This window comes from Eulemur rufifrons, chromosome 8 (assembly GCF_041146395.1).
Source record: "Eulemur rufifrons isolate Redbay chromosome 8, OSU_ERuf_1, whole genome shotgun sequence".
NCBI classification, from domain to species: Eukaryota; Metazoa; Chordata; class Mammalia; order Primates; family Lemuridae; genus Eulemur; species Eulemur rufifrons.
In genome coordinates, this window is record NC_090990.1 from 72359376 (window position 1) to 72386247 (window position 26872).

At 43.3% G+C, this 26872-nt stretch overlaps 1 protein-coding gene across 1 annotated transcript in view; it reads right to left on the reverse strand.

Annotated features, from left to right (window-relative positions):
* TGFBR3 (transforming growth factor beta receptor 3) overlaps nucleotides 1-26872 on the reverse strand; it is a 118750-nt gene that overhangs the window by 41997 nt on the left and 49881 nt on the right. The window contains exons 5-7 of the mRNA XM_069479190.1: nucleotides 7601-7784; nucleotides 2624-2792; nucleotides 795-942 (exon numbers count right to left, since the gene is read on the reverse strand). Coding sequence (XP_069335291.1) covers nucleotides 795-942; nucleotides 2624-2792; nucleotides 7601-7784 — 501 coding nt within the window. The remainder of the gene's footprint in view (nucleotides 1-794; nucleotides 943-2623; nucleotides 2793-7600; nucleotides 7785-26872) is intronic.

Genomic DNA, 26872 nt, shown 5'->3' on the forward strand with positions numbered 1-26872 from the left:
AAATGGGGAGGAGGATTTTTTTTTTTTTTAACTTTCAACATAATTCATCCCACTATTCTGCCAAATAGTTATTCCCTAAACATATTTGAGATAAGATTTTACCAAATTTCAACATTCAACTTTTCAGGAAACCAGCTGCTGTTCACCTACCATGCCAACCAGCTAAGCCTCATTAGCACATTGCCTTCATTAAATAGAAGGCTTAAGGAATAGGCTGGACTATACTTTTCCACTATCATCTCACTAACCTTGCAGTCACTGTGGTTTCTCTATCAGTGTTTCACCTTTAGAAGTTAGAAGCAAGCAAAAAGATATGCCAATATCATATATTTAACTCAAAATGAAAAATCTATGATATGAGCTGGGGTCACCATAATTTCCCATACCTTCCCTAAGTACCTAAATCCTAAAGTAAGAGCTGATATTCAGGACCATGACACTGAGGCCTTAGTTTGCAAACTCCTCAACCACTCCTCAACTAAGACCCGGAAAGCACACTAATACATTTTAGGAATTTCACAGATGAGACAGCTGGGGTTCAGAGAGGTTAAGGGACTTGCAGTGGAAAAGCCTGGACTTAAACCTGGGTCTGTCCTAACCCCAGAGGCCATGTTTTAACCACCATACCTATTTTATAGGTGTGGCCTATACAGGAGCAGCCTATTTGGCAAAGTGAAACATCACTGAGAAAGCTTAGAAAGTCCAGAGAAGCAGAAAGTTCACAAACTAACACATATAAACATAGCTTATATGACTGCTAGTCATCAAAACAAAGAAATGCTTGACCAACTTACAATAACTTTCAGGTTTCCTTTAACATCAAAAGATTTGATCACCCAGTTGACAGATTTTTTGCACTTCAAGATCAGGATGAGATTTTTGACCACCTCAGGATCCTCTTGAGAAGGTCTTATATCAATTATTATATCCACCTGGAAAGCACTGCAAATGGAAAACAAAGGCAAAGTTAAGACCTAAATGCCAGAAAGTTGCAACTATCTCCCCTCTTCCAAGTCTTCATGTTTCCAGTGTCTGGCCAGTTGATTAAAAAGCTGGAGTTGATCCCAGGCCAATGACATGTGCAAAACAGATTGTTATTGCTCACATAACAAAATAGTTTTACATAACAATAGAAACATACGCCTGCTCATAATTAGCCACTAAAGTTTTTCTCTTCTTGGGGGGAAAAAAAGGTGGTTACTTCATGCAGCCACTGTTTGAGATGGACTTGAACAAACCAGAAGAGTTTACTTTTTGAAGGAGGATGGTTGCTTTTTCAACCTTCAACACCTCCGATGTGTAACTTCCCAACTTGGCTGTATATGCTCAAATTCCTTCAAAACAGAAGGGGGTGGCAGTTTGGGGAGTGGGGGATGGCAGGTAGAAGGGAGGCATGGTGGTTAAAAAAAAAAAGGAAACTTGAGAATAAAATAAGAGGCAAAAGGCTGAAGAATTTCTTGATTTATATAAGGTTTGCTTAAGCCATTAACAACTGCTACAGAATCATATCTGCATTTACTTTTCCAAACTTCTGGATATATAGTTATTAAAATAAAGAAAACAGATGGTCAACCAAGTGATTACTGGAAAATTGATGAACACAACCCAAACTTCTAAGAACTCAGTATAAAAGAGAATTTTTTACTAAACAATAACATCTCTGTCATTCTGAATTAAGGGAAAAGTCTTTATTTCCATCTTGGTTTTACACACTTGTAAAGCATAAAAGATGTGGTATACTCCAATGAGGCCTTAGGTTTAATATCTAAGCACATTTGTCACGTTGCTTCTATTCTTGTTCTCTTTTAACTTTCCACAAAATTCTTTGTGCAGACAGGACAGAATCTTACACCAAAACTGATCTGTAGTTTATTCATTTTTAAAATCAAAACTTGATTAGACTTTTTATTTTGAAATCCCTCTACAATATAAATTTAAATTAAGTCACCATTCTACCTGAAATGCAGGCTAAACTGGAAGAAGGACCTAACTTTTCCTTCTTTTTCTTCCTTTTTAAAAATTCTCTAATTATTCTTGACAGAGAGGGCCAAATTTCCATTCCAGGGCTAGGAAGAGAACAGGGAGAAGACCACACAAGGAAGAGGCAAGTTGCACCTAACAGCTATATGGTACGTCAGGAATAGGCTGGACTATAGTTTTCCACTATCATCTCACTAACCTCTCCCCCGAGGGCCTCTCCCCCGACACACACACAGCTTTAAAGTGAACAGTTCTGCGTACATAAGTGCTCTAAGGACACTATGAACAGAACTTTATTAAAAACAGAATGTTACTAAAATGATAATTATGTTAATAAGGCACATTTTGTACTTTTCTTATCAGGGATAACCTTTGTCAAAGGGGATAATGATGGAATGACTGTGTCCTTTAATTAATATCTAGAAGTTCAGAACAGGCTTCAGGAACTCATCTGGAACATATGGGATCTAGAGACAGATGTGGAATATCAAATGTACCACTGGTGCCTTTACTCTCTTCTTCAAGGCTTCTGTGAGCCACACTTGACATCGATGGCTCCCTTCCCTTTCCTGACCTCAAGTCAAGGAAGGTGTTTACTTCTATCTCTTCTCAGGTTAGAAGACATACACTCACATACGCTTACCTGTAGGGGTTGGAGTTGGGCGTGATTAACTCGATGATGTGTACTTCCTTATCCTGGGGCTGGCTGGACAGCACACACCCTTCTGCTGCTTTGGGTTGAAGGTACTCAGCAAGGTAATTGAGCGAGAGAAAATTCTTCCCTATGTTGCACGTGGGAGGGAACACTTGATCTGAAAGTAAAGCAGCACAGGGCAATCTTTCAAACCACGGAGCCATGTGATAACCAGATTCAGAGGAAAGAGGGTGATGGCGACACTGAGCAAGGACACAGGGAACCATAAGCCCAAGGGAAGGGCCTTAGTCTGCAAACCCCTCAACCACTGCCCTGAAATGCCTCCCATTATGGTCACCAGTAACCTCCTCTTGACCAATTCTAGTGGCCTCTGTTTGTCTAAATCCTCTCCGTTCTCATTCTCTGTGATACTTCCTGTCCTCATCCGTTTCCCCTGACCCATCTTTCACATCTCTTTCATTGTTCCTCCTCCTCTGAGCAGTCCTCAATCTTTGGTGCATGTCAGAATCCACCTGCTTGGACCCCAACTCAGAGAATCTGATTCAGAACATCCAGGCGGGGCCCAGGCAGCTTTCCTTTGTAAAAAGCTCCATAGTTGATCCCAATATAAACCAAGGCTAAGAACCTCAGCTCCTTCCTCAATCTTCTTTTTGTCTCACATTTTTCCTAGATGATCTCCATCACTCCCACGGCTTCAGCTTGTACCTAGATCATGACTCCTTTTCTGAGCTGTAGACGTGTACTGTCATCTGTCTGCCAAGCATCTCCCACCTAAAAACCCAACAGGTAGGTATTTCATTCAGCATACTCAACACTGGGTCCGCTATCTAGCCTACCCCCAAGGGCACTCTTCCTCGGATATTTGCTGTTTCAACTAATAGGAGAACCAGCCACCTCATTAATTCTCTGGCCCACCATGTAGAATTAGTCATTCCCTTATATTTACTCCTCACAGAACTTTATTCTCTGAAGATTAAAGGTAGGAGTTTGGGGGAAGCAAGGCAGGCAGACTTTCACTCTGTCTCACAATCTTGACACAGACAACCGCTGTTTATATGGCACTTGACGGTTTACAAGCTGCCTTCACAAACATTATCTCATTGTGCTGAGGCTGGCTCGCCACCTCCACCCGGAAAAGTGATGCAAGTACCAAGAGTCTGAGGACAATCCCCCGAAGGCACATGCCATTTACACAGCACTGTGGCTGATGGGATTTCCATACGGTGGTTTAAATGTTTAAACAGAACTTGAAAGAAACTGCTGGCAGGGTGACAGCTGGGACCAGTGTCAAGGAAGTTCTAGGTGTAGCAAGCTTTTTTCAGAAGGGGTAATTAATCAGAGGCCTGGCACTATAATAAAACAGACTTCTGCCTTTTTCGTTTTAGGGACAGGACGTCAGGGTTCAAATCCACATGAAAGTCTCGCTCAGGATTAAGGAATCCGCCCAGGAGGGCACAAGATGGGGTTGGCACCACCTTCCCTGACCCCAACTTGTGCAACCCCCCTTGTGCTGAAGTCTGCAGCATACACAGGGCATCACAGCTCTGGCCACCACAGCACCCCGACACTACCCCAGAACAGAGGAGACCAAAGCAGTTCACAGGGTTCCCGTTTGTCAGGCTCACTTCAAGAGAGTGTTGGCTCTGCACTCTGCAGTCTTCTCTAAAATCCCCCGGAGAGAAAAGCCCAGGGCTGCCGACTCGGGCTGCTCAGCAGCCTCCTTCCACATCTGCTGCGGGCTTTGCCAGATGAGCAGATGAGGTATGCGCACCGTGCAGCTGCAGCCTGCGGATGCCTCCCCCAGATCACAGGATGGAAAATGATACTGAATGGCAGGGCTGAAATTTAATTACGATGTGTGCATGGGCCGGGGACAGGCCAGTCTGGAACTCAAGAGACTAGGACCCTCTTGGGACGATGGTCTGCATATTCAGTTCGTAGGTGTGCCTGGTGTATATCTGGCATGTAGTAGGCACATGGTATATGTTTCCTCAATTAACAAACAATGATGTGAGATTTGAGACAAATAACAAAACATTCACCCATGTTAAACCACTAGGAAAGGTTTAATTGTTCAGAAGTTGCTATTACTAAGGGCTCCAGTCCCAGATGCTATTGTCACTAAGCTGGATAAGCCGATCCTTTTCTGTTGTGTGTGCAGTCCCCTCCTCGTGACTTTTCTCATGCCTGGCACCAAAACTTATACCAAGTGCCAAGTAGAAAGGAAACCACAAAGGGGAATCCCTGGGTAGAAACCTGGCAAGTTTTGGGGGAAAAAGTCACATGCTTATTTGTATTTCAGGAAAAGGTTGACAAATGACTTGAGACCTGGAATGATACACTCCGAGAGCAGGAATGAACCTGGGAAGCAATGCAGACACCTGCCATGGAAACCAAGACTCTGGTGGTAAATCAGTGTTGCTTGAAGCTTCGCAGTTAGTGAGGCCAGTTGCAATAAGAACAAAACTCTTCAATTCTTCTACTCTAGGTATATAGGTTAGAGCAGTTCTCAAATGTTAGTAAGCATGGAAACCACCTGGAAGGCTTAATAAACCACCGACTGCTGGATCCCACCCCAGAGATTCGGTTGGTCTGGCTTGGGTCTGAGAACAGGCATTTCTAACAAGTCCCCAGGTGATGCCGATGCTGCTGGGGTGGGAACCATACTGAGAACGACTGGGGTTTGAGCAAGAGGGGGCTTAGGGCCTGGGAACAAGGAGGATAGAGACAGGTCAGGTTCTACGAAGTGGCTGCTGAGACTTGCTCAGTGGAGTGTGACCTGTGGTGACAAACGACATCACCTTGTGGTCCAGTGACCCAAACAAGGAATCTTACTTTCCCTAATTGCTTTCTCCATGGTGTGGCCCAGAGACTTGTACCCAATTGGTGGCTACAGTTAAGTTTCGGGGGCTCTGAAGGTGTTAGCAAGGAGTTAACCAATTTTTACTGGACTGGACACCAGGTCCTATAAGTTCACTTCCAGTTAAGTGACAACCCCTTGCTCTCAGAGCAGGTGACTGCTGCACACAGAAGCTTATGCACTGTCAAGAGAACAGAGTCCAACATTCTAAATGTTATTATAACAAATTTTCTTATTCTAACAAATTCCAAGGGGTAATCAACATTCTTTCATGCTACTAGAAATCTGCTTCAAAAATGCAGCCCACTGGCCAGGGCTTAGAACCTTTATTAAAAAAGATTTTTCATTTTGTCTCAACGGGATTTGACCTCTATTATTAACCAGCTGACTACCACGAGTATTGTAACAAACTTGGACTTTTTGAGCCTACCTCTTGTACAAAACCCCTTCTCTCTATCCCAACTAAACAAGTCTTTTCATCTAGGCAGCCCACTTTCATTTTTAGGTTTTGCTTATTTGGCTAAGATTTAACTACAGCACCAGGCAAAAAGCATTAGACTCAAGAGTCAGGAAACCTGGGTTTGAGTTCTGGCTTCACCACTTGGTAGCAATGTGAACTCGAGCAAATTCATCTAGCCCTCCACTAAGCCCTCTGTAAAATGGTAGAAATGATGTCTTCCTCCTGGGATTACGGTGGGGTTACGTGGAAGAGCGTGAAGGCCTCTGATATGGTTTCTGCACATAGCACACTCTCTGACATCAGTATCCACCTTTGCTCTACCTGTCTCACACACCATTTTGTTTTTAATGTTTTCAGAAATGAAGTCTCACTCTGTCACCCAGGCTAGAGTGCAGTGGCACGATCATAGCTCACTGTGGCCTCAATCTCCTGAGTAGCTGGGACTACAGGCACACACCACGCCACCACACCCAGCTAATTCTTTAAAGTTTATTGTAGAGATGGGGCCTTGCTTTGTTGCCCAGTCTGATCTCAAACTTCTGGGCCCAAGTGATCCTCCCACCTCATCCTCCCAAAGTGCTGGGATTATACACATGAGCCACCATGCCTGGCCTGTCTCTCATACACCTTAAAAGAGCCCAGATCCAAACAAGAGTCAGGATCATGCATTCAATAACCCACCCTTCCCTGCTATGCTGTCTGTGGGGGAGGAAATCATAGCTGAAGACTGAAACAGAAAGCAGCTGGATGCTGAAGACCTGAGATGTAGTGCTCACGTGATCGCCTGACTAAAGCAAGGACCCATTCACAAGAGAAGCTATTTCCTACTAACTTTTGGGGGCGGGGTCCCAAATATGCTCAACTAAAGATAGTTATAAACTTTTCTTAAAAAATAGCTTTCAAAATTGAGTCATTGGATATTTATAACCCTCTGCAAGGAAAGGAAATTGAAATGGGCAATCCCTTATCAAGGCCATACAGTTCCTTTCTCCAATAATTTGTCCATATAATAGGCATTAGTAATAAAAATATATTTAAGCTGGATGCCGTGGCACGTGCCTATAGTTCCAGCTACTCAGGAGGATGAGGTGGGAGGATGACTTGAGGCCAGGAGTTCAAGGCTGCAGTGTGCTCTGATAGTGCCAATGAATAGCCACTGCACTCCAGCTTGGGCAACATAGGAAGACTCAGTCTCTATGTGAAAAATAAATAAATAAGTATATTTTAAAACACTTTTCCTCTGCTATTATTCAAAATGTAACTGATGTCTCAACCTCATAAACTGACGCTGGCTTCAAACATTTGCAAGATTCATTCCATCAGTTGTCCACGCCCTCACCTTCTCATCACCACTTGCTGCTTCTGACTTCTGTGTGTGGATGTCTCCTGAATCCTACACAGAAACCTCCTCCTCTCTCAACCATGCTACCCCCATTGCTCACTTGGCTATCACCAGGCCTGTTTGCTCAGAAAGAAAAAAGGAAGGAGGGAACATGGGGGAGAGTGGGCCCCAGGAATCCCTCAGGTCCCTGCCGGCTCCAGCATTCTGTAATTCCATGATTTCTTGCCCTAACCACCTGATCTCAGAGAAAAAAACAATGGACCATCATACATCAGTCATTAACTGAAGCCACATAGAATTTACCTTCCCCCACTTTAATATAAATGTTTCTTGCTATCTTGAGTTCCGTGAATGAAGTAACTGCTCCATACTCCTTTCGGGCCCAATTCAACAGATGTTCATTTCCATGGGGGAAGTTCCTTTCTTCTGTTTCTGCTGTCAAGGAGAAGTTTCCTGATGAAAACTGGACCACAGAACCCTCAGACACCTAGAGGAAATAGAATTGCACATTTAACACGGTGCAGTCACCCACAGCTGAATTATAACTAGAGAAAACGCTTCTCAGACAACAGATATCTGTCAATCAAACCTCTCCTCTTTGTTATATAGGCAGATCAGCTTTTTTCAAATGCTCATTCAAGAATTAATCCCAAGCCTAGTCCTCCTAGATAATGGCAAAACTACCAATGTAGGATGTCCCTCTGAACTTTGAAAGAACTTTGTGATGAATGATTGCATTGTGCATTGTCAGTAATCATAAAAATTATCACTGCTATTTTCCAGATATCTAAATCTTCAGCCAACCTTCCAAGTAATATATTTCAAGTCAAGGGGGAAGCCTTGGTGAGTATTCCCAGGAGCTTATAATGGGCTTCAGGGTCAGGACAAGCGACCTCAAAGTCCTGCTAGCAACTGAACGTGACTCCCAGGTCTTCCGGAGCTGCAGCATCTGCTGACGGACTCACCATAACAGGGGCTCAGTGAGCGTGTATGTTCTCCTGAGCTCTGAGATAAGAATAGCCAAAGGTTGCCGGTCTTCTACCACATTACTCCATTTCATGGCAGTGAGATTAATGTGTATAAGTTTATTTTGTAAGACCCCCAAATTCCCACAGATAATGAAGTCAAGAGGCTACTAAACTAATCCTAATAAAACTTTCAGGATGATTTATGCAAGCACCACATTTTTGCTGGATGTATTTAGACCATCACTGATCTAGCTTATCATGGGGGGGTGTGTGTGTGTGTGTGTGTGTGTGTGTGTGTATATATATATATATATATATATAATTAACACACACTAAGGAGGAAAATCATCTTGTTGCTGTACTATGATCAAATTTAGTTGCTGGTAAAACTATGCATGCCATCTTTATTGGCTAGCATTTACATAAAATAAGTGATTTTATCAATGTCAAGGTAAAAACTCAAAATGTGGGCAAAAAGGCCCACAAATTTCCAAGTCACAAAACCGTAAACATCTTGTATTAAATTTCACATTAACTATTTATTCTTAGCAAAAAGCGAGAAGTTTTTGAAGGGGTTATAAACAGCCAGACTAAGAAGTTGCCTACAGCAGCGTATTCAACGTTAACACACACACACAAACACACACACACACGAGAGTATTTATGCAGCTATTGTGCTAGGCATTGATATTTTCTATTCAATTACACACAATTTTTTAAATGCTGGCAAAGAAGTACTTAATTGATTTCATGATGTACCTATTGCTGCAATTCCATCTTGGCTAAGGACTAGAATCACCTGAAGAGCTTCTAAGTATCCTGATGTCCAGGCCATACTCCAGACCAATCAGAATCTCTGGGGTGGGGCCCAGGCATCGGAATTTTTTTAAGCTCCCTGGGTGATTCCAAAAGCCACATTTGAGAAATCCTGCCTTAATGGGCACCCAGTGATCCACAGGCTGAAGAGCACTGTTATAAGACAGGCCCAGTATGGACACCTTACAGCCTCCTCTACCCCAGGGGTTCTTAACCAGGGTGATCTTCTCCCCCAGGAGATACGCGGCAATGTCCAGAAGCATTTCTGATTATCACAGCTGGGAGGGAGGTGCTACTAGCATCTACTGAGTAGAGGCCAGGGATGCTGCTAAACAGCCTGCGGTGCACAGGACAGCCCACAACAGAGACTCACTCACAAGGTCAACCGTGCAGAAACCGAGAAATCCTGCTCCTCCCTTTAGACTGACTGAATGTTACCAGTACTCACACATCTACTGGATCCCCAGTTTGAATCCCCCAACTGACAGCCCTTTCTGTGCTAGAAATTGTGTTGTTTAGTACTTAGGAAAGGAGAGCGCCTTGCCTTTCTGGTTTGTATGGGCCGGGGAAGCCCTGAGCTAATCATTCACAAGCTGGGCAGACGCCACAGCCGCTCGCAAGAGGTACCGCTTACTGCATCAGGCACCGTGAGGTGCTATCCAGCCTGGTAATTTCCAAATGTCCTGATGCCAGTCATGGGCAAAACCAGTGTGGAACATTTAGCTTTGACCTCATTTTGAGGTCACTTGCATAAGAAAAAGGGCCTGGACTATTCTGCCAAATGATAACCATGCCCACCTGCGTGTAACTCCGCTGCGGCTTAGCCACTCACCAGCGCTGGACTTCAGTGTTCATCTGGCTTTCTGACTGGAGCACTGTACTAAAACCTTTTCATTGAAAAGCACTTATACTAAAAAGGCATTTTTATCAAGCCTGTCTCTCACACACACACACACACAAACCACAACAATCCACAGTAGTCCAGAGTCCTCTGTCCCACCGCCAGCACGGCCTGAACGTTTAGGCAAGTGTCCCTGGATATCTACTTCTCGGTCATGTTACAACTATAAACTATAATTGGGTTTTAAATATGTTATCCATAGAGCACATTTTTTTCAGAGTGGAAAGTGAGACATATCACACGGGTGCATTCCGGAGGCAAGAAAGCAAACAGTGTAAATAAGAGAAGCAATCAGGAGCAACGTCGGAATATATCTTGAAGTAATTAAAAAGCGATGCCGTGATGTAGCTGATTCTTCCAAAAGGAATGACTCCTGCTGATGCCTCCCCACACCGTCTGTCGTCGTCTTCCGAGCCAGCAGCAATAAGGTTCATACACTCAGGGCTGAGGAATTTGGCAACGGAGTTTGCTGCCACTCCTCAGGCTCATTCCAATAAGAAAGCAAGGCTGCCAGGGGCAGTGAGGCGTCCCTGACTGCAGGTCAGTGGAAATTTTCTGCTTCAGCAAGGGGTGAGCTAGCATCCTCTCCTGACCGCCAGCTCTCCTGGCTCTGACAAAGCTAGAGCTGACAGAGGCCTCCCCGGATCCCCAAGAGCTCTAGAAGGTACTGTTCAGATGTTACTTCCATCTAATCCTCAGGACCCTGACGTAGGCTACTACGATCTCCATAGGAGCAAGGCAGAAACCCCAGAGAGGATAATGGCCTACCCAAGGTCAGAGAATCAGCCCCAGGGCCAGACCAGAACATGAGACTTCTGACTCCTGGTCACAACTGGCCTCTACTTGAACCTTTCCAGAAAGAAGACCTCGCTAGCTCCCAAGACAAGATTTCAGTTCGTTCTTTCTATCTGTAAGATTCACCTTTTATTCACTAGTCTCAGCCATGCCTACCGGACCAAAGAATTCCTTCTTCTTTCTTCCCCAAGAGGAGACTTTGTTTAATGATGTAATCTGACCTTGATCACCTGTTCACTTCTTCAAGGCAACATTCCCAGCTTCTTCAACTCCTCCCCAAACACTATGGTTGTCAGAGCTTCTCCAAAACATGGTGCTGGGACAAGATTTGGGGTCTCCAGGTGTGGACTAAACAACTAAGTTTTATATGCATGCCCTCTACATTTTTATCTAAATCCCTAAGAAATTGAACAAGACGAGGCTGAAATCTGTGATTCACAGGTACACTCCCACGCTAACCTGAGCATATTAACAGTCTTTGCTGGGGTCCCAAGTTGTTCAGCCAACTACAGAGTGACCCCACAGAACTGTCCTCATCTTTGTAAGGGCATCATGCTAGAACCTGCCAAGAGCCCTGCTGAAAGAAAGACATGATATATCTATGTCTTTCCTCCATTCTACCAGTCAATGCTGCAGACCCTGCTTTAATCTTCATGATGTAGTATCCTTCTGAGAGTCTGGCTTGTGTTAAAGTTTACGTAAGAACATAAGATACAGAGAGAATAGCAAAACACATAAGAAATAAAGGAAAAATAATTTTCTAATATGAGAGTTGCAATAATTACTGCAAGGAAAATAACTATATGAATGTATAGGAGAAAAACAGCTTATTTTTCTCTATACTCACACCACTCTTACTAGTTCACTTCTGAGAACAGATGTGTGGTGTTTTTTCCACACCAAACAATTCCCCAACTCACTGGATACCAACTAGTGTCATTTATTTCAATTCAATTCTGACACTATCTACCTAGAGATAGCACCAGATCCCATTTAAGGGCTCAGTCCCCTAAGCCTGCCCCCACCAATTGAAAATACAAGTGCTTCTAATGATTGGCTATAAATCAAAAAACCTGAGGTTCAATTATTTGCTAGCATGGCTCACAGAATTCTGGGAAATACTTTATTTACATTTACCTTTTTTCGTTTGTTTGTTTGGTTTTAGAGACAGAGTCTCACTCTGTTGCCCAGGCTGGAGCACCATGCCATACACCATCATAGTTCACTGCAGCCTTGGTCCCCTGGGCTCAAGTGATCCTCCTGCCTCAGCCTCCCAAGTAACTGGGACTACAGGTGCCCACCACCACACCCAGCTAACTTTAAAAAAAAATTTTTTTTATAGAGATGGGGGTCTCCCTATGTTGCCCAGGCTAGTCTCAAACTCATGGGCTCCAGTGATCCTCCTCCCTCAGCCTCCCAAAATGCTGGGATTACAGGTGTGAACCAATGCACTCGGCCCATTTTCCCACTTATTATAAAGGATTCAACTCAGGAACAGCAGCCAGATGGAAGAGATGCACAGGGCACGGTATGACAGGAGTGGCAAGGAGCTTCCATGCCCTCTGCAGGAACACCACCCTCCCAGCACCTCCACTGTTCACCAACCCGGGCGCTCTCCAAACCCTGCCCCGTAGATCAGGGATTCTGACAGAGGCTCCATTTCACCAGGATGATTGATTAAATCAATCTCCAGCCCCTCTCCCCTCCCCGCCTCCAGGGGGGTGGGCTGAAAGTTCCAACCCTCTCATCACAAAGTTGCTTGCCCTGGCAACCAGCCCCCATCCAGAAGCCACCCAGGAGCCCCCAGCCACCAGTCATCATTAGCATACAAAAAGGCACTTAGCACTTCAGAGGTTACCTTACAAGGGTGTTAGGAGCTGTATGCCAGAAGAGGCAGAGACCAAACATATAGTTCTTAATTGTCACAATGAGTAAATGCGAAATTGTTAAATATATATAATCTATCTATTAAAAATATATATAGGGAGGGGAGGGACAGAGAGAGAGAACGTGAGCACACACATGCAAAGATTTTATATTTGGATAAAATAGCAGAAACTTTCCCATCCTTCACCTTATTCGTGGGTCCTTGCCACAATACTACCCCATTTCTGGTCCTTAAGTCTTCTCCCAAACAGAAACAGCCACCTCCTACCCTCCTGTTTCCTCTATCCCTCCTCCATACTGTCACCTGGGCAGTCTTTCTAAAAAGTAAACATACAGTGATGCAGAATAGCATTCAAGCATCTTAAATGTGTCACATGACCGGGGAGGGCCTCCCCTCTCCAGTCCACACTACTCCCCCATGCACCGAGAACTACTGGCAGCTGCAGAACGCACCGTGTCGCTGCACCCCTGCCTGAACCGCTCTGCCCCACCCAGCTCCCAAGGAGACCTGTCCCCTCTCTCACATGAACTGCTACTGTTTATCAGCATATCTGGCACCTTCACTTGACAACGAACACCACCTTGAGGGCCAATGGAACACCGTATTCATCCTGACTCTCTTGGGTCTAGCACAGTACTGGGCACAAGACAAGGGCTCAATAATTGCTGGTTATTGTCCAAGTTCAAAAGCAAGGTGGTGGAAAAAAAATAATAATTGCTGGTTGAACGAAAGCTCGAAGTTGTTACTTACAGGAAAAGATACACTATAATTTCTTCATTCCCGTTACCTAAACTCCTTGCTTCCCTCACTGCCCAGGAAATGAGCTTTTGGCCAGGCTGTAAAGCTAATGACTTGATTTTTCACCTAATAACTCCACCTAAAAACCAATTATTAAAGCACATTTGGTTATTGCATGTCTCCCCCCACAATCCACAGAACTTTCCTCCTGCTCGCTAATTAAAACCTAATCCTCTGACATTCACTGACATGACAAATGTCTTCCTGTGGGAATGAACAGAGAGCACTCAGCTCCAAGAACTCTGATTCTTAGCAAGGGTTTGTTGAAGGGGCAGCCGTGAAGCACTTTAGGGTCTACCAGATCCCGGGATGCCAAGACAGATGCACACTGGGTCATCTCTTCTCTCTACTTGAACCTTGCACAACATTTGTATTTTAAGTTCTGGTTATGCTACTAGACTTTTTTAAAGAGCAGAACATTACTCTATCTGCCAATGCTGGGAGTTTTATTACAAGAACTTACGGCTAGGCAACCAGAGCCAAGTTTATTATTTTTTCTGGATCAGATTCAACAACCTCATCCAAAAGTTCATGAAAAAAGCAAAAGAGGCAACCAGCCCTTTTGTTTCCACACCTGTGCTTAAGCTTTAACTCTTAAAGTCCTAGGCAGATCCACGGAAGCCTCAATGTTGATCTCCCCAGACTGAGTGAAGCGCATGAGTCCCGGCTAATGGGTACAGACATCATTTTCCTGGAACTGAGCTTCTTCGTTTTAGCACTTATCTCAGCACATCAGCTGACTCAGAGGCCTGGCGGGTTGCATCACAGGCTCTCTCCGGGCCTCCCCCAAGTCGGTTTCGTCTTCAGTGGGGAGGAACAGAGGAGCTTTGCTATGGATAGTGCCACCCTGTAAGGCCTCATCTAGTCCAATCTCTATCCTCCCACCTCAAAAAGAATGCTCCCAGATGAAAGGTCCTGAGGAAAATTCAGGCCACACTAGATCACAGGTGGCAATTAAGTTTCACCTGAAGCTTCACCGTACGTCCTCCAAGTCTACTCAAATCTTATCTTCTAAGTGAGGCCTATTTGAAATTACAACCCCACCACCCAAGCCCCCACTCTAGCAATCCTGGTTCCCCCAAACCTACTTCACATTTCTATTACACTTGTTACCTTCTAAAATAGCAATATAATAGGCTTATTTATTATGCTTCTTGCCCATGTCCTTCCACTAGAACGTAAGCTCCTTCAGAGGCTGGGATCTTAGTCTGCTTTGTCCATGGGTCTACCCAAAGCACCTAGAATGGTGTTGGGTACAAAAAAGACAATCACTGAGTATTTGTTTAATGAACAGAATGAATCTTGAAGTCCAGTTAATCAGCAGTGCCCACCTAAAGTTCTGTGCAAAGAAGGACTCTGAGGTCATATTCAGGAAGAATAGAGAAATGGGAATGAGTGCCACGATCATGTGTCTGCGGGGCCCAGGGAAAGCCATCCTTGCTCTACAGCCATGTGGTCCAACACAGTAGCCACTGGCCACGTGGTTTTTATTGATTGATTACATGTTTAAGTGATATTATTTTGTAAATAAATGGGAATTAAATAAGGTAAAAAGTTTCTGCATAGCAAAAGAAATAACCAACAGAGCAAACAGACAACCTACAGAATGGGAGAAAATACTGGCAACCAACAAAGGATCAGTAGAATCTACAGGGAACTCAAACAAATCAGCAAGGAAAAACCCAAACCACCCCATCAAAAAGTGGGCAAAAGACATGAATAGACATTTTTCAAAAGAAGATATACAAATGGCCAATAAACGTATGAAAAAATGCTCTACATCACTACTCATAAGGGAAATGCAAATTAAAACCACAATGAGATACCACCTTAGCCCTGAAAGAATGGCCATTATTACAAAGTCAAAAAACAACAGATGCTGGTACGGACGCATTCAAAAGGGAATGCTTATACTCTGTTAGTGGGAATGTAAATTAGTACAACCTCTATGGAAAACAGTATGGAGATTCCTCAAAGAACTAAAAGTAGACCTACCATTCGATCCAGCAATCCCACTGCTGGGTATCTACTCAAAGGAAAAGAGGTCATTATATCAAAAAGACACCTGCACTTGTATGTTTATCACAGCACAATTCACAATTGCAAAGATGTAGACTCAACCTATGTGCCCATCAACTGATGTGTGGACAAAGAAAATGTGATACACACATACACATACACACACACCCCCCCCCCACCCATGGACTATTAGTGATAAAAAAGAATGAAATAGTGTCTTTTGTAGCAACTTGGATGGAACTGGAAGCCATCCTCCTAAGTATTTCAGGAACATAAAAACAAATACCACATGTACTCATTTATAAGTGGGAGCTAAATGATGGGCATGCATGGTCACACAGAGTGGTATGATGAACTTTGGAGACTCAGAAGTGTGGAGGGTGGGAGAGGAGTCAGGGATCCAAAACTACCTATTGGGTGCAATTTGGACTATTTAGTTAATGGGTACACTAAGAGCCCTGCCTTCACCACTACATAATACATCCATGTACCAAAAAACCATTTGTACTCTCTAAATCTATTGAAATTAAAAAAAGGATATTTTTGTCACCTAAAAGAGTGATATTATTTTGGATCTATTGGGTTAAAAATGTCATTAAAATTAATTTCACTTATTTCTCTCACTTTCTGAAGTGCACTAATAGAAGACTTAAAATTACATTTGTGGTTTGCATTATATTTCTACTAGACAGGGCTGCTCTACACCCTTCCCCAATATGAGCCTAAGGAAGGAACATGTTCATGAACTGATAATGTCCATTCATCTATCTGCTTCTTGGTCTGGGCTCAACACAAATCAATGTCAAGAAAACATCTCTTCATCCCTGCAAGGTCTGAGAAGAAAAAAAAAAAAAAGAAAGAAAGAAAGAAAGAAAAGAAAATATCTCAAGCCAAGTGCTTCCTAAACTGGGATCCTCAGACCAGTGTGTCATAGACAGAAGGTATGTTAAAATGCAGATTCCAGGACAGTGGGGGGTGGGGAATGTAAGGTCTAGGAAACTACATGATAATCCTCTATCACCTGTGATCCAATGCATACTTGAGGAACACTGTTCTAGGCCACAGATATGATATTATTTAAACTTTAAATAATCTTCATAAAGCTTGAATGGGATTGCTTGAAGAATAAGCAAGATTTCCTCCCCTGCACTGGTGAGGAAAAGCCAAGAGGAAGAGAGTAAAGCCAAGTCATGGATGGAGTCATCTCCTTGCACATCGAAGAAGAAAAAAGGGGCCTTGTGAAACAGGAGAAGCCATAGCTCCCCAGTGATAAAGAAAAGCCTGTTGAGATCTCAGAGGAAAATCTGTTTCAGGAATCTCACACGCACGCACTCATGAGCATGTACATGTACACACACACACAGCTCAGCTGTGGTCCATTTGGAACTTGAGTTATCAGTTGGGTGAGTGCCTGCAGTTCAGGTTACAGGCCCTGAGGGCTACTCTAACTCGCACACCCAACTGCCCACATGTCCATGGCTTTGGCATTGGTGGAAGTTCAACACTTGCACAATCAGGAGCAACTCCTCCCCCTCTTCTATCTTGCCCTACACTCAACTTTTAGTTTTCATCTTCCCTTTTCCTGACTCCTGTACAAACAAATCTCTTTTTGGAGTTGTCCGCTTAGGCAAATAGAAAAAGGAAAACAAATAAAGCAAAGAAAACCTGAAGCAGAAACACCTGCCACACTAAGAATTTGCTAGCTCAATTCCAGGTGGGAAAAAAACATAGTAAAGAAGATAGGTATTTCTCTAGAATCTATGTTTAGGTGTAAGTAGGAAATACAGATTGGCCCGAGAACTCCTAACAGCCCCCACATAGAAAGGCATTATGGAGCTTATGCTTTCATATATTTTGTGCACACGAAGTCCAGCAAAAACAACCTTACTGGAACATTACTGAAATATTTACCTTCCAAATGAGAATTGAACCCTGCATCCTGAAAGAGGAAAATCACACGTTCTTTCTATCTAATTCCTAGGAGGACTGTACTTGCCTATTTCCTCTGAAGCCACATGACGTGAAATGTGATTCGAAACATGTTTTCTATTAACATATATCATGACTCAATGTTGTTTTTTTAAAAAGGTTTATTTCAAAGAAATAATAACTTCCATGCCCATGAACCTACATTTATAATTTGAAAAACTACATATTCATGAGCCATGTGATTATGGTATCTGACAATCATGCATTGAAGAAACACAAATCCATGCAACCATTTAAAAATTCTTGAGTGATTTTACTTTGTATGCCAAACCAGATTGCTTTCTTCCAATAAAATGACTTAAAACATATTCAACTATTAATTTTTCTCAAAACTTTCATGATCATCCTGTTTTTAATTTTTACTGAAATATAAAAAACTAAAGGATTGAAACAGCCCTGTCTTCTTAATGCCCTACATGTTTACACATGTCCAAAAGGAAAGCTTTGAGATGCTGCTCTCCAAATACAAACATGCACTAACTTGAACATGAGCTAATACAAAAGCAATACTCTAATCTCCCATGGAAACGTTACAAGAACAACAGTATATGTGAGTATATATACACACAAAGAGGAGCAAAAGATCTCACTCCATCTGAAAAATGAACTCAGTCCCCACAGGTTACCAAATTAATGAAGTGTGAGCTGCTTTATAATTCAATTTTCCAAAGTAGAGTCCCAGGCCACACAGGGATCCTCCTCAGCTTTACAAAATAATCTCCCCAGACTCCTAACTTTACCCTTCCTCATTTTCCAATGTTAGCATGATGTTAAGAGGAGCTTGCCCCAAAATTCAAAGTGCATTTTCATCTAAAGCGCATTTCCATCTAAAGTGCATTTCCATCTACAGGGTGTTTTTTAGGAAACAATAAAATGTTGGCATCACTGATATTACTTGCCACATTCCCTGATCTATTTTTGCCCTCCATACGTGCTCCCAGGGAACCCCTCATTAGGGAGGACTTTTTTTTTTTTTTTTTTTCTCTTTTAAGTTACAACCAATCTGCCAAGCAAGGTTCAAGGTCACAAAGTGAAGTATACAGACGCCTGGCTCCAAATAGGTTCCTAGAATTCTCTTTATAGATTCTTCTTCATAAAAGCTGATAATCTCGGTTCCATTTTACAGACAAGGAAACTGAGGCTCAAGGCACAGAGCTGGAAGATAGCAAGGTTGACAACAGAACCAGACCTGTGTCTCACTCTAGAGCTCCTTCTATTCCTGCATCAAGGAGTCAGCTACCAAACTCAGAAATCAGCAGTGTAGGGTAGACAGGAGCCTCCCTAGGCCCTGTACTAAAGAACACTGGCAGATGTTAATCATAAAACCTGCACACTCACTAAGTGCACGTTTGATAGATTCTGAATCCTCACATCTGACAACTGAAAAAAACTGGGGCTCTGAGCAATTAGGTAAAGCACAAGACAACGTAGTTTTACCATGGGATGAGTGCAGATTCAAACTGTTTGCTGGACTCCGAAACTATGCTTGTTCCACTATGGGAAGGTAGACACCGAATGTGCCTGGACAGGTCATCTCCCTTTGGTGAGGGAACCAACCAGCTCGCAGGTCCGAAAGGACCCGGGTAACCTAAGCCAAGCTTTCCACCCAGCCTGAGTAGGCAAATGTGAAGGAACAGGCCCCAGGCTCTGAAGAGAGTGAAAAGGCAAGGCGGTGAGACTGCCCCTCTCCGCCTCTTGCAGAGATTCTCCCTGGTGAGTTGTTCCTCTCTGTCCGCTTTGTCCCCTCTTCCCCAGCAGCCTGAGGAGCCGTGAAGGGGAAAGTGAACAGAAGGGCACACAGAACTAGGAATGACTGGTACGGAAACAAAACAATCACTTGGCTAGAAGGCAAGTTACAGTAAACAACAACAAATTGACCAAGGATCTTAAAATGGTTGAATAGAGACTACAGCGGACACAGCATGGCAAGAATATCAAGCTGATCAACTTAAGATGTAAATACTAGGCCGGGCGCGGTGGCTCACGCCTGTAATCCTAGCACTCTGGGAGGCCGAGGCGGGCAGATCCTTTGAGCTCAGGAGTTCGAGACCAGCCTGAGCAAGAGCGAGACCCCATCTCTACTAAAAATAGAAAGAAATTATATGGACAGCTAAAAATATATATAGGAAAAATTAGCCGGGCATGGTGGCGCATGCCTGTAGTCCCAGCTACTCGGGAGGCTGAGACAGGAGGATCGCTTGAGCTCAGGAGTTTGAGGTTGCTGTGAGCTAGGCTGAAGCCACGGCACTCACTCTAGCCTGGGCAACAGAGTGAGACTCTGTCTCAAAAAAAAAAAAAAAAGATGTAAATACTTCCGTGCTGGTCGGTTGCATATGTCAGCCTGGCTGGGCTGTCATCCCCAGTTATTCAATCAAACGCCCATCTACACGCTGCTGTGAGGGCATTCGTATATGTAATTAAAGCTCGTAATCAGGTGGCTCTAAGGAAGGGAGATTGTACTAGATAACTGGGTGGGCCTGATTCAATCAGTGGAGAGACCTTAAGAGCAAGAAGAAACTCCACCTGCAGACAGCAGCTTCCAATCACGTCCAAGGGTGCCAGCTGCCCTTCCTGAAGCCCTCCCTGTGGAATTCTGACTTGCTTTGGCTGTCCTCACATGGCATAAGCCAATTATGGTTCCCTGCAGTAAATCTCTTCATATATATATCCCCCCTACTGCTTCTGTTTCTCTGTAAAACCCTGACTGATACAGCTCCTGTGAATGGCTGATACAAGCCCCAAGAGACACAGAGCTACATATTCCAGCCCAGCAACCACAAACCTAACAACAGTTTGGAAAAAAAGAGGTTCTAAAGGACATTTCCTTGGGAGGCAAGAATGGAGGGTCGGGCCTCCAGCTCAAAACAACTGGTTGGACCCCCTGGAGTTTCCTAAAATTGGCTTTCACACAAAGGCAGAGCCCTCTTAACAGACCACAATCTTGTGCGCACCCCTATTTTCCAGTCTACATTTCAAAATCTCTGAAGACAACCCAGCTGGTCTCCTATGCCAAAGCTAAGAAGGCGGAACTGAACACATTTAGCGTCGATGAAGAAATGATCCCCAGAGGGCTAAGGACAGATGCAGAGATTAAGTAAGGCATCCTGGTGGAGCAGATCCAGAGATGGTTCAACCAGGAGCCCAGAGGGAAAACGTTCTTGGGAAACAGATCAAGAAATGGTTTTAAAATCCTTATCCAAGTGAAATATTGGCATGACCTAGATCCCAGTACTGAAACAAGTCATTCACAACACACTGTGGAAACAAGACCTTTGTTCACCTGACCTGATGCCCTGATTTGGCTATAAGGGTTCAATTCTGAAGCCTTGTACTTGAGACAGTCATTAGTGGCTCCGGACCAGAGTTTCATGCCCTCTAGTCAGCAGTGTGATTCCAATGAGATCCCCATTTTCTATTCTGGAAAGTATTATTGCTAATATTTATTGAGCACTTACTATGTGCTAGACATCATGCTAAGCACTTTGTATGGGTTATGGCCACCATTTACTAACTGTATGACCATGCATGTGTTAATTTAACCTCTGTCTCTCTTTCCTCATAAAGTGAAGATAACAATAGTACCTACTTCACAGGCTTACTGTGAAGATTAAATAAGGTCCTTTATGTAAGGGTTCAGAAGGGTGCCTAGCACATGGCACATCCTATACATGTTAGCTGAATACACACACACACGTCTACGTATCCTCACAACAGGCCATGAGGGCTGTCTCACAGATCTGGAGGTTAACAGGCTGTGATTCATTCCTCATGTGGCAGGACCACAGCCTTCTTGTGCAAACTGCTAGAAAAGGATATAAACACCCTGTTTTCAAGGGTTGGGGCAGTTTGGGCTCCAAACAGCAGCTCTAAACTCACCTTGCAGCCTGTATCACACCCAGAACTATAGAATCTCAAGAATAGGCTCTCCTTGATAAAGACGAAAGGGCTGGAGATCAAATGGGCAGTGACCTCTGTGGGCTTCTGCCAAGGGGACAGATGGAGAAGCTCCTGACTTCCAGGTACACCCTGGATCCTGGTATCACGCTTTGTCATTCACCACCCAAATGCAACAGGGCAGAGACAGACCAGCGGTGACTCCCTCTCACAGTGGCATTGAGAACCCACATTTGCAACAAAGACCCCAGGCCTTCTAAGGAGAGAGTGTTAGGAATCAAGGGCAAAAGCAGATCTTGGGATACAAATTCTACCCTGGACAGAGAAATAAGACAGGCTAAAGGGGCTCCTTCTTCCCCTGAAGAAATCAGAAGCAGCTTCCAAGCCAGTGAGTCAGATTATGGGGACCTGAGGTGCGAGAACCAGGCTGCCTCAAATAAACTCAACAATCTGTGCCCAGGAAAGAGTGGGGCCATCCTGCAGTCACTTTCTGAGATGGGGAGTGTGAGCCACCCGTGGAGAACCCTTACCATGGGCATCATTGTCTGCAGCTTCTGAGAGGACTAAGGCACAGCCAGGGCTTTCAAGTCAGCCTCCCAGAGTCTCCCAGTAGACAGATTTTTCCCCCCTGCCATTACATGAACATAAAATATTCTGCAACCTCCCTTTACAAAACACTTTTTCTATCAAATAGCTCTCTGGAGGTCGTCCACGTCAGCCAAGGGCACCAGGAGGTAACATTTGATACAATTGCCCAACACTTGGGAAGGGCAGATGCATCAGATTACCAGATAAGCCTGACAATAAAGCCTTAAAGGACGTCATGGGACTCTACATGAAGAAACACCAACCTTCCCTCCTTAGTGAAAGCAAGTTTATTTGACCTCAATTTGTTGAATGAAAGCAAAGCCTTCACAGGGCTGGGGCCCATGCCTGCACACAGACATGACACAAGTCCAGCTAGAGCCAGGAAAAGTCTACACTTGCGTGAACCCTCCCGGACAGGATGTCTTGCTCAGGAAAAATACACCCAGGCAAAGCTCACAAGGGCCACGGGCCACTCACTAACAACATTCACCAGCCTTAACCCAGTGAGTTAGAATAAATCCTAGGGAGTCTTTCAAAAGCCCTTTCTGGACCAGGTTTACCAGCTGAATTTGGCCTCTTTCCAATGTCCTAATTGCCGTAGTGATGTTTAGGAAGAGCTCTCTCACCACAAAGGGGCCAGAAACTCGTTCCTAGGAACTATGGTAGTTGATTGACCCCAGTTCATGAGAGGATCAAACCCCTTATAATTAAGGCTCTTAAGGACAAGCCACAAAACCAACAGATGAGCAGCCTCTGGAATAAAAATGCATGGTACACACCACTTGGAATATCCCGCAGGACACAATGAGTCATTCCACAAGAGGCATTTAAAAAAAGAACCACCACCACCAATCTTAAAACATTTAGTTATTTACTCTGCCTTCAAGACAGAATTTATTTGGGGAAAGACCTCACTGGAAAACTCAAAATGGTGCATCCAGACCCCTAGAATACAGCGGTGACACTTCTGGTTGAGCCAAAAGCTGTGTTTGTCTCTGCAACCCTGACCCCTCTGCCACATGCTGCTCCTCAGAGTCAACCTCATGGAGGAAGCTGCCTTAATTGCATTTGGAAGAAGAGAATTCTCATTTTCTCCGATTTCCAGATCCAATCGTGGTACTTATTACAGTAAACTGCAATTGTCAATGTTTTAACCAGCTCTCCCGCATAATGGGAGGCTCCCTGAGGGCAGGTAATTCACTCCACTTCCCCCTGAATCCTCCACTGCTAGCACTGTTCCCAGCATCCCACAGGCATGAAAAACTGAGTGTTGGATGAACGAACAAGTAGATAAATAAACCATTATACCAGGTATGCTAATGTCGTGGTTTTTCTAAACACGGTGAGGGGGAACTGCCTAAGAAGGGAAAGGAAGAAATTAGAAAAGAAAAGAATTATTTCCAGATTTTTAAATGTAACACAATAGCATACAGAAGTGTTTTTTTTTTTTTTTAGTTCCCTCCTCCACAAGCAAACGTGAACGTCTGAGTTATTAGGGCATTTTTGGACACTACAACCCTTAGTTACACTTTACTTGGCTTCCTGAAAGGTAGCAACTGGACATGCGCTGTAGTACGGGCTGTGCATGTCCCTTCCTAGAGCAGCACCAAGCACACATCTGGGGCTATTTAACAACTGATTGGAAATTTAGCCTTCTGATTTCCAGTTAAATACTAGGCACAGGAAAACAAATAGCACTTGTTTTTCACTGAGCCTTGTCCGTCATCCAAACTTCAGTGCAGACCAGAGAACTGCCTGTGGTTTGGTGGCAGAGGCCCAAATATTTTGACCTTTTCCTTTTTTTTGCCTCCAGTTTAAGTAAAAGGAATAAACCAGATTTTGGCAAGCCCAGCTTCTTCCCCCACCCCTTTCCCCTTCTTAGAAATGCAAAACTGGTTTTAAATATTAAGCATGTTCCTGGTATTAATTTACATTTTTCATTAGGATTAAGTTTTGATTTGTTTTTAATCCAAAGCCAATAGCATGGAGTTTGGCTTCTCTCATTTATTTCAGCTGCCCTGCCTTGATATTTACTTGGATTTGCTGAAGAGGCAATGCTCAGATTGCCATTATTCTGTTTCCAATTAAATTGGGATATAATATCTAGCAGTTGTATTATCAAAGAATCAGAGAGTTTAAAAGCTGGAAGGAACTTATAGCTAGCACAACCCCCCATTTTAGAGATGAGGAAACTAAGGCCTGAGGAGATAAGTGATTTTTGTCCAATGACGTGTAACCAGTCAGTGGTAGAAGGAAGACCTCCTGACACCCAGGTCAGGGTGTTAACTAGAAATAAAATCCTGAGTTACCTCCGAGTTGCCAGAGAAAATACAGGACACTCAGTTAAATCTGAATTTCAGATAAACAATGAACAATTTTTAGTATAATTATGTCCCAAATACTGCATGAGCATACTAAAGAATTATTTTTTGTGTTATCTGAAATTCTGGGCATCCTGTATTTTTGCATGCCAGCTCTGGCAACCGTATCTCAGAGACCAACATCCCCTCCCACTGCCCATCCCTCACTCAAACACACACATATTTCTTCTCTGATTTTTATGATAAATGGCTTGAAAAAATAAATCACAGCACAGTAATCCCAAGGGTGAATGAGGTTGGAAGAAGCTGTTTATTTCTTGAGACTTTCCTAATCTTAGATACCTTTTTTTCCCTAAACTAAGCCTGACATAAATAGTCTGGCCACGGCCTCTGGACTAGGCACTTTATGCTATTAGAAGCCAGGCATTAGGGTCTCATCTTGAAAACTCCTGCTTTTTCAGAGCTCCAAGTATATAGACCTTGCAGGAGAGAATGCTCAGATTTGGAATGCAAATAAAGCAAGATTTAAAAAAAAAAAAATCAGATAAGTCTGTGGAATAAAGTAAAAAGATACATTTTGAAACCTAATTCACTGATTTTTTTTTTTTATTTCAGCTTATTATGGGGGATACAAAAGTTCAGGTTACATACGTTGCCCATGTACCGCCTGTCCCCTCAAGTCAAAGCTCCAGGCGTGTCCATTCCCCAGACAGTGCGCATTGCACTCATCATGTAGGTATACACCCATCCCCTCCTCGCACCTCCCCCCTCCCCCGAGTCAGCACCTTCAAGCGTGACCGTTCTCCAGACGGTGCACAACGCACTCATCATGTAGGCATACACCCACCCCTCCCCCCACCCCCCACCTCAGTCTGATATCCGATTGGTATCATTCCCAGATGTGAATTTAGGTGATGATCAGGGAAACCACTTTTCTGGTGAGTACCTGTGATGCTTGTTTTTCCATTCTTGGGATACTTCACTTAATATAATGGGTTCCAACTCTCTCCAGGAGAACCACAGAGATGTCATATCTCCGTTATTTCTTATAGCTGAGTAATAACTCCATGATATACATATACCACAGTTTACTAATCCATTCATGAATTGATGGGCATTTGGGTTGTTTCCACATCTTTGCAATTGTGAATTGTGCTGCTATAAACATTCGGGTACATGTGTCTTAATTCACTGATTTTATACCATCACTTCTTTTTTTTTTTTGAGAAAGAGTCTCACTCTGTTGCCCGGGCTAGAGTGAGTACCGTGGCGTCAGTCTAGCTCACAGCAACCTCAAACTCCTGGACTTAAGCGATCCTACTGCCTCAGCCTCCCGAGTACCTGGGACTACAGGCATGCGCCACCATGCCCGGCTAATTTTTTGTATATATATATTTTAGTTGTCCATATAATTTCTTTCTATTTTTAGTAGAGATGGGGTCTCACTCTTGCTCAGGCTGGTCTCGAACTCCTGACCTCGAGCGATCCACCCGCCTCAGCCTCCCAGAGTGCTAGGATTACAGGCGTGAGCCACCACGCCCGGCCACCATCACTTTTTTTAAAGAGTTCTGCAGCAAGGTTTTTTCCTAACAGCTTTATGAAATATAATGCACATACCATAATATTCACCCTTTTAAACTACACAATTCATTATTTTTAGTATATTCACAAAGTATGGTATACTCACCACTATGTAATTCTAGAACATTTTTATCCCTCCACCCCAAAAGAAACCCCACACCGTTAGTAGTCATTTCCCATTCTCCTCTTCCACCAACCCCTGGAAATTACTAATCTTCTCTTATAGATTTGCCTGTTCTGGTCATTTCATATAAGTGGAATCATACAATATGTAGCCTTTACTGTCTGGCTTCTTTCACTTAGCATTATGTTTTCAAGGCTCATCTATGTTGTGCTATGTATCAGAACTTCATTCCTTTTTATGGCCAAATAATGTCCATTATATGGATATAATGCTTTTTTTGATCCAATCATTAGGTGATGAACATTTAGGTTATTTCCACATTTCAGCTATTATGAATAATGCTGCCTTGAACATTTGTGGACAAGTTTTTGTGGATGTGTTTTGCCCAATTATTTCCCAAAGAACTGTTTTACATTCTCATCAGCAATGTATTAGTGCTCTAATTTACTTGTTATCTACCTTTTATATTATGGCCATCCTAATGAGTGTGAAGTGGCATCTCACTGCAGTTTTGATTAGCAATTCTCTAATGACTAACAGTATTGAGCATCTTTTCATGTGCTTTTTGGCCATTTGTGTCTTTTCTCTGGAGAAGCGTCTATTCAAATTTAAAGACAATTTAATGTTGTGGCTCTTACCAATCGTTTTTAGCAAACTCAGGTAGAAAGTTCAGACATCTATTGCCCAGTTGAGTTACCCTACTTTTTTCTTTAGTGTAGAAATGATTTTATAAGTAAAATAGGCTTATATGAACCTTCTAAGAGATTTTTATTTATATTTTCAACACAATGCACTGAGAGGGTAGGATTATTACAATATTTTTATTTCTGATTGCATCGAGAGACAACTGTAACCTACTCAATATCATCTGGGCCATACATCCTGCCAAAGGC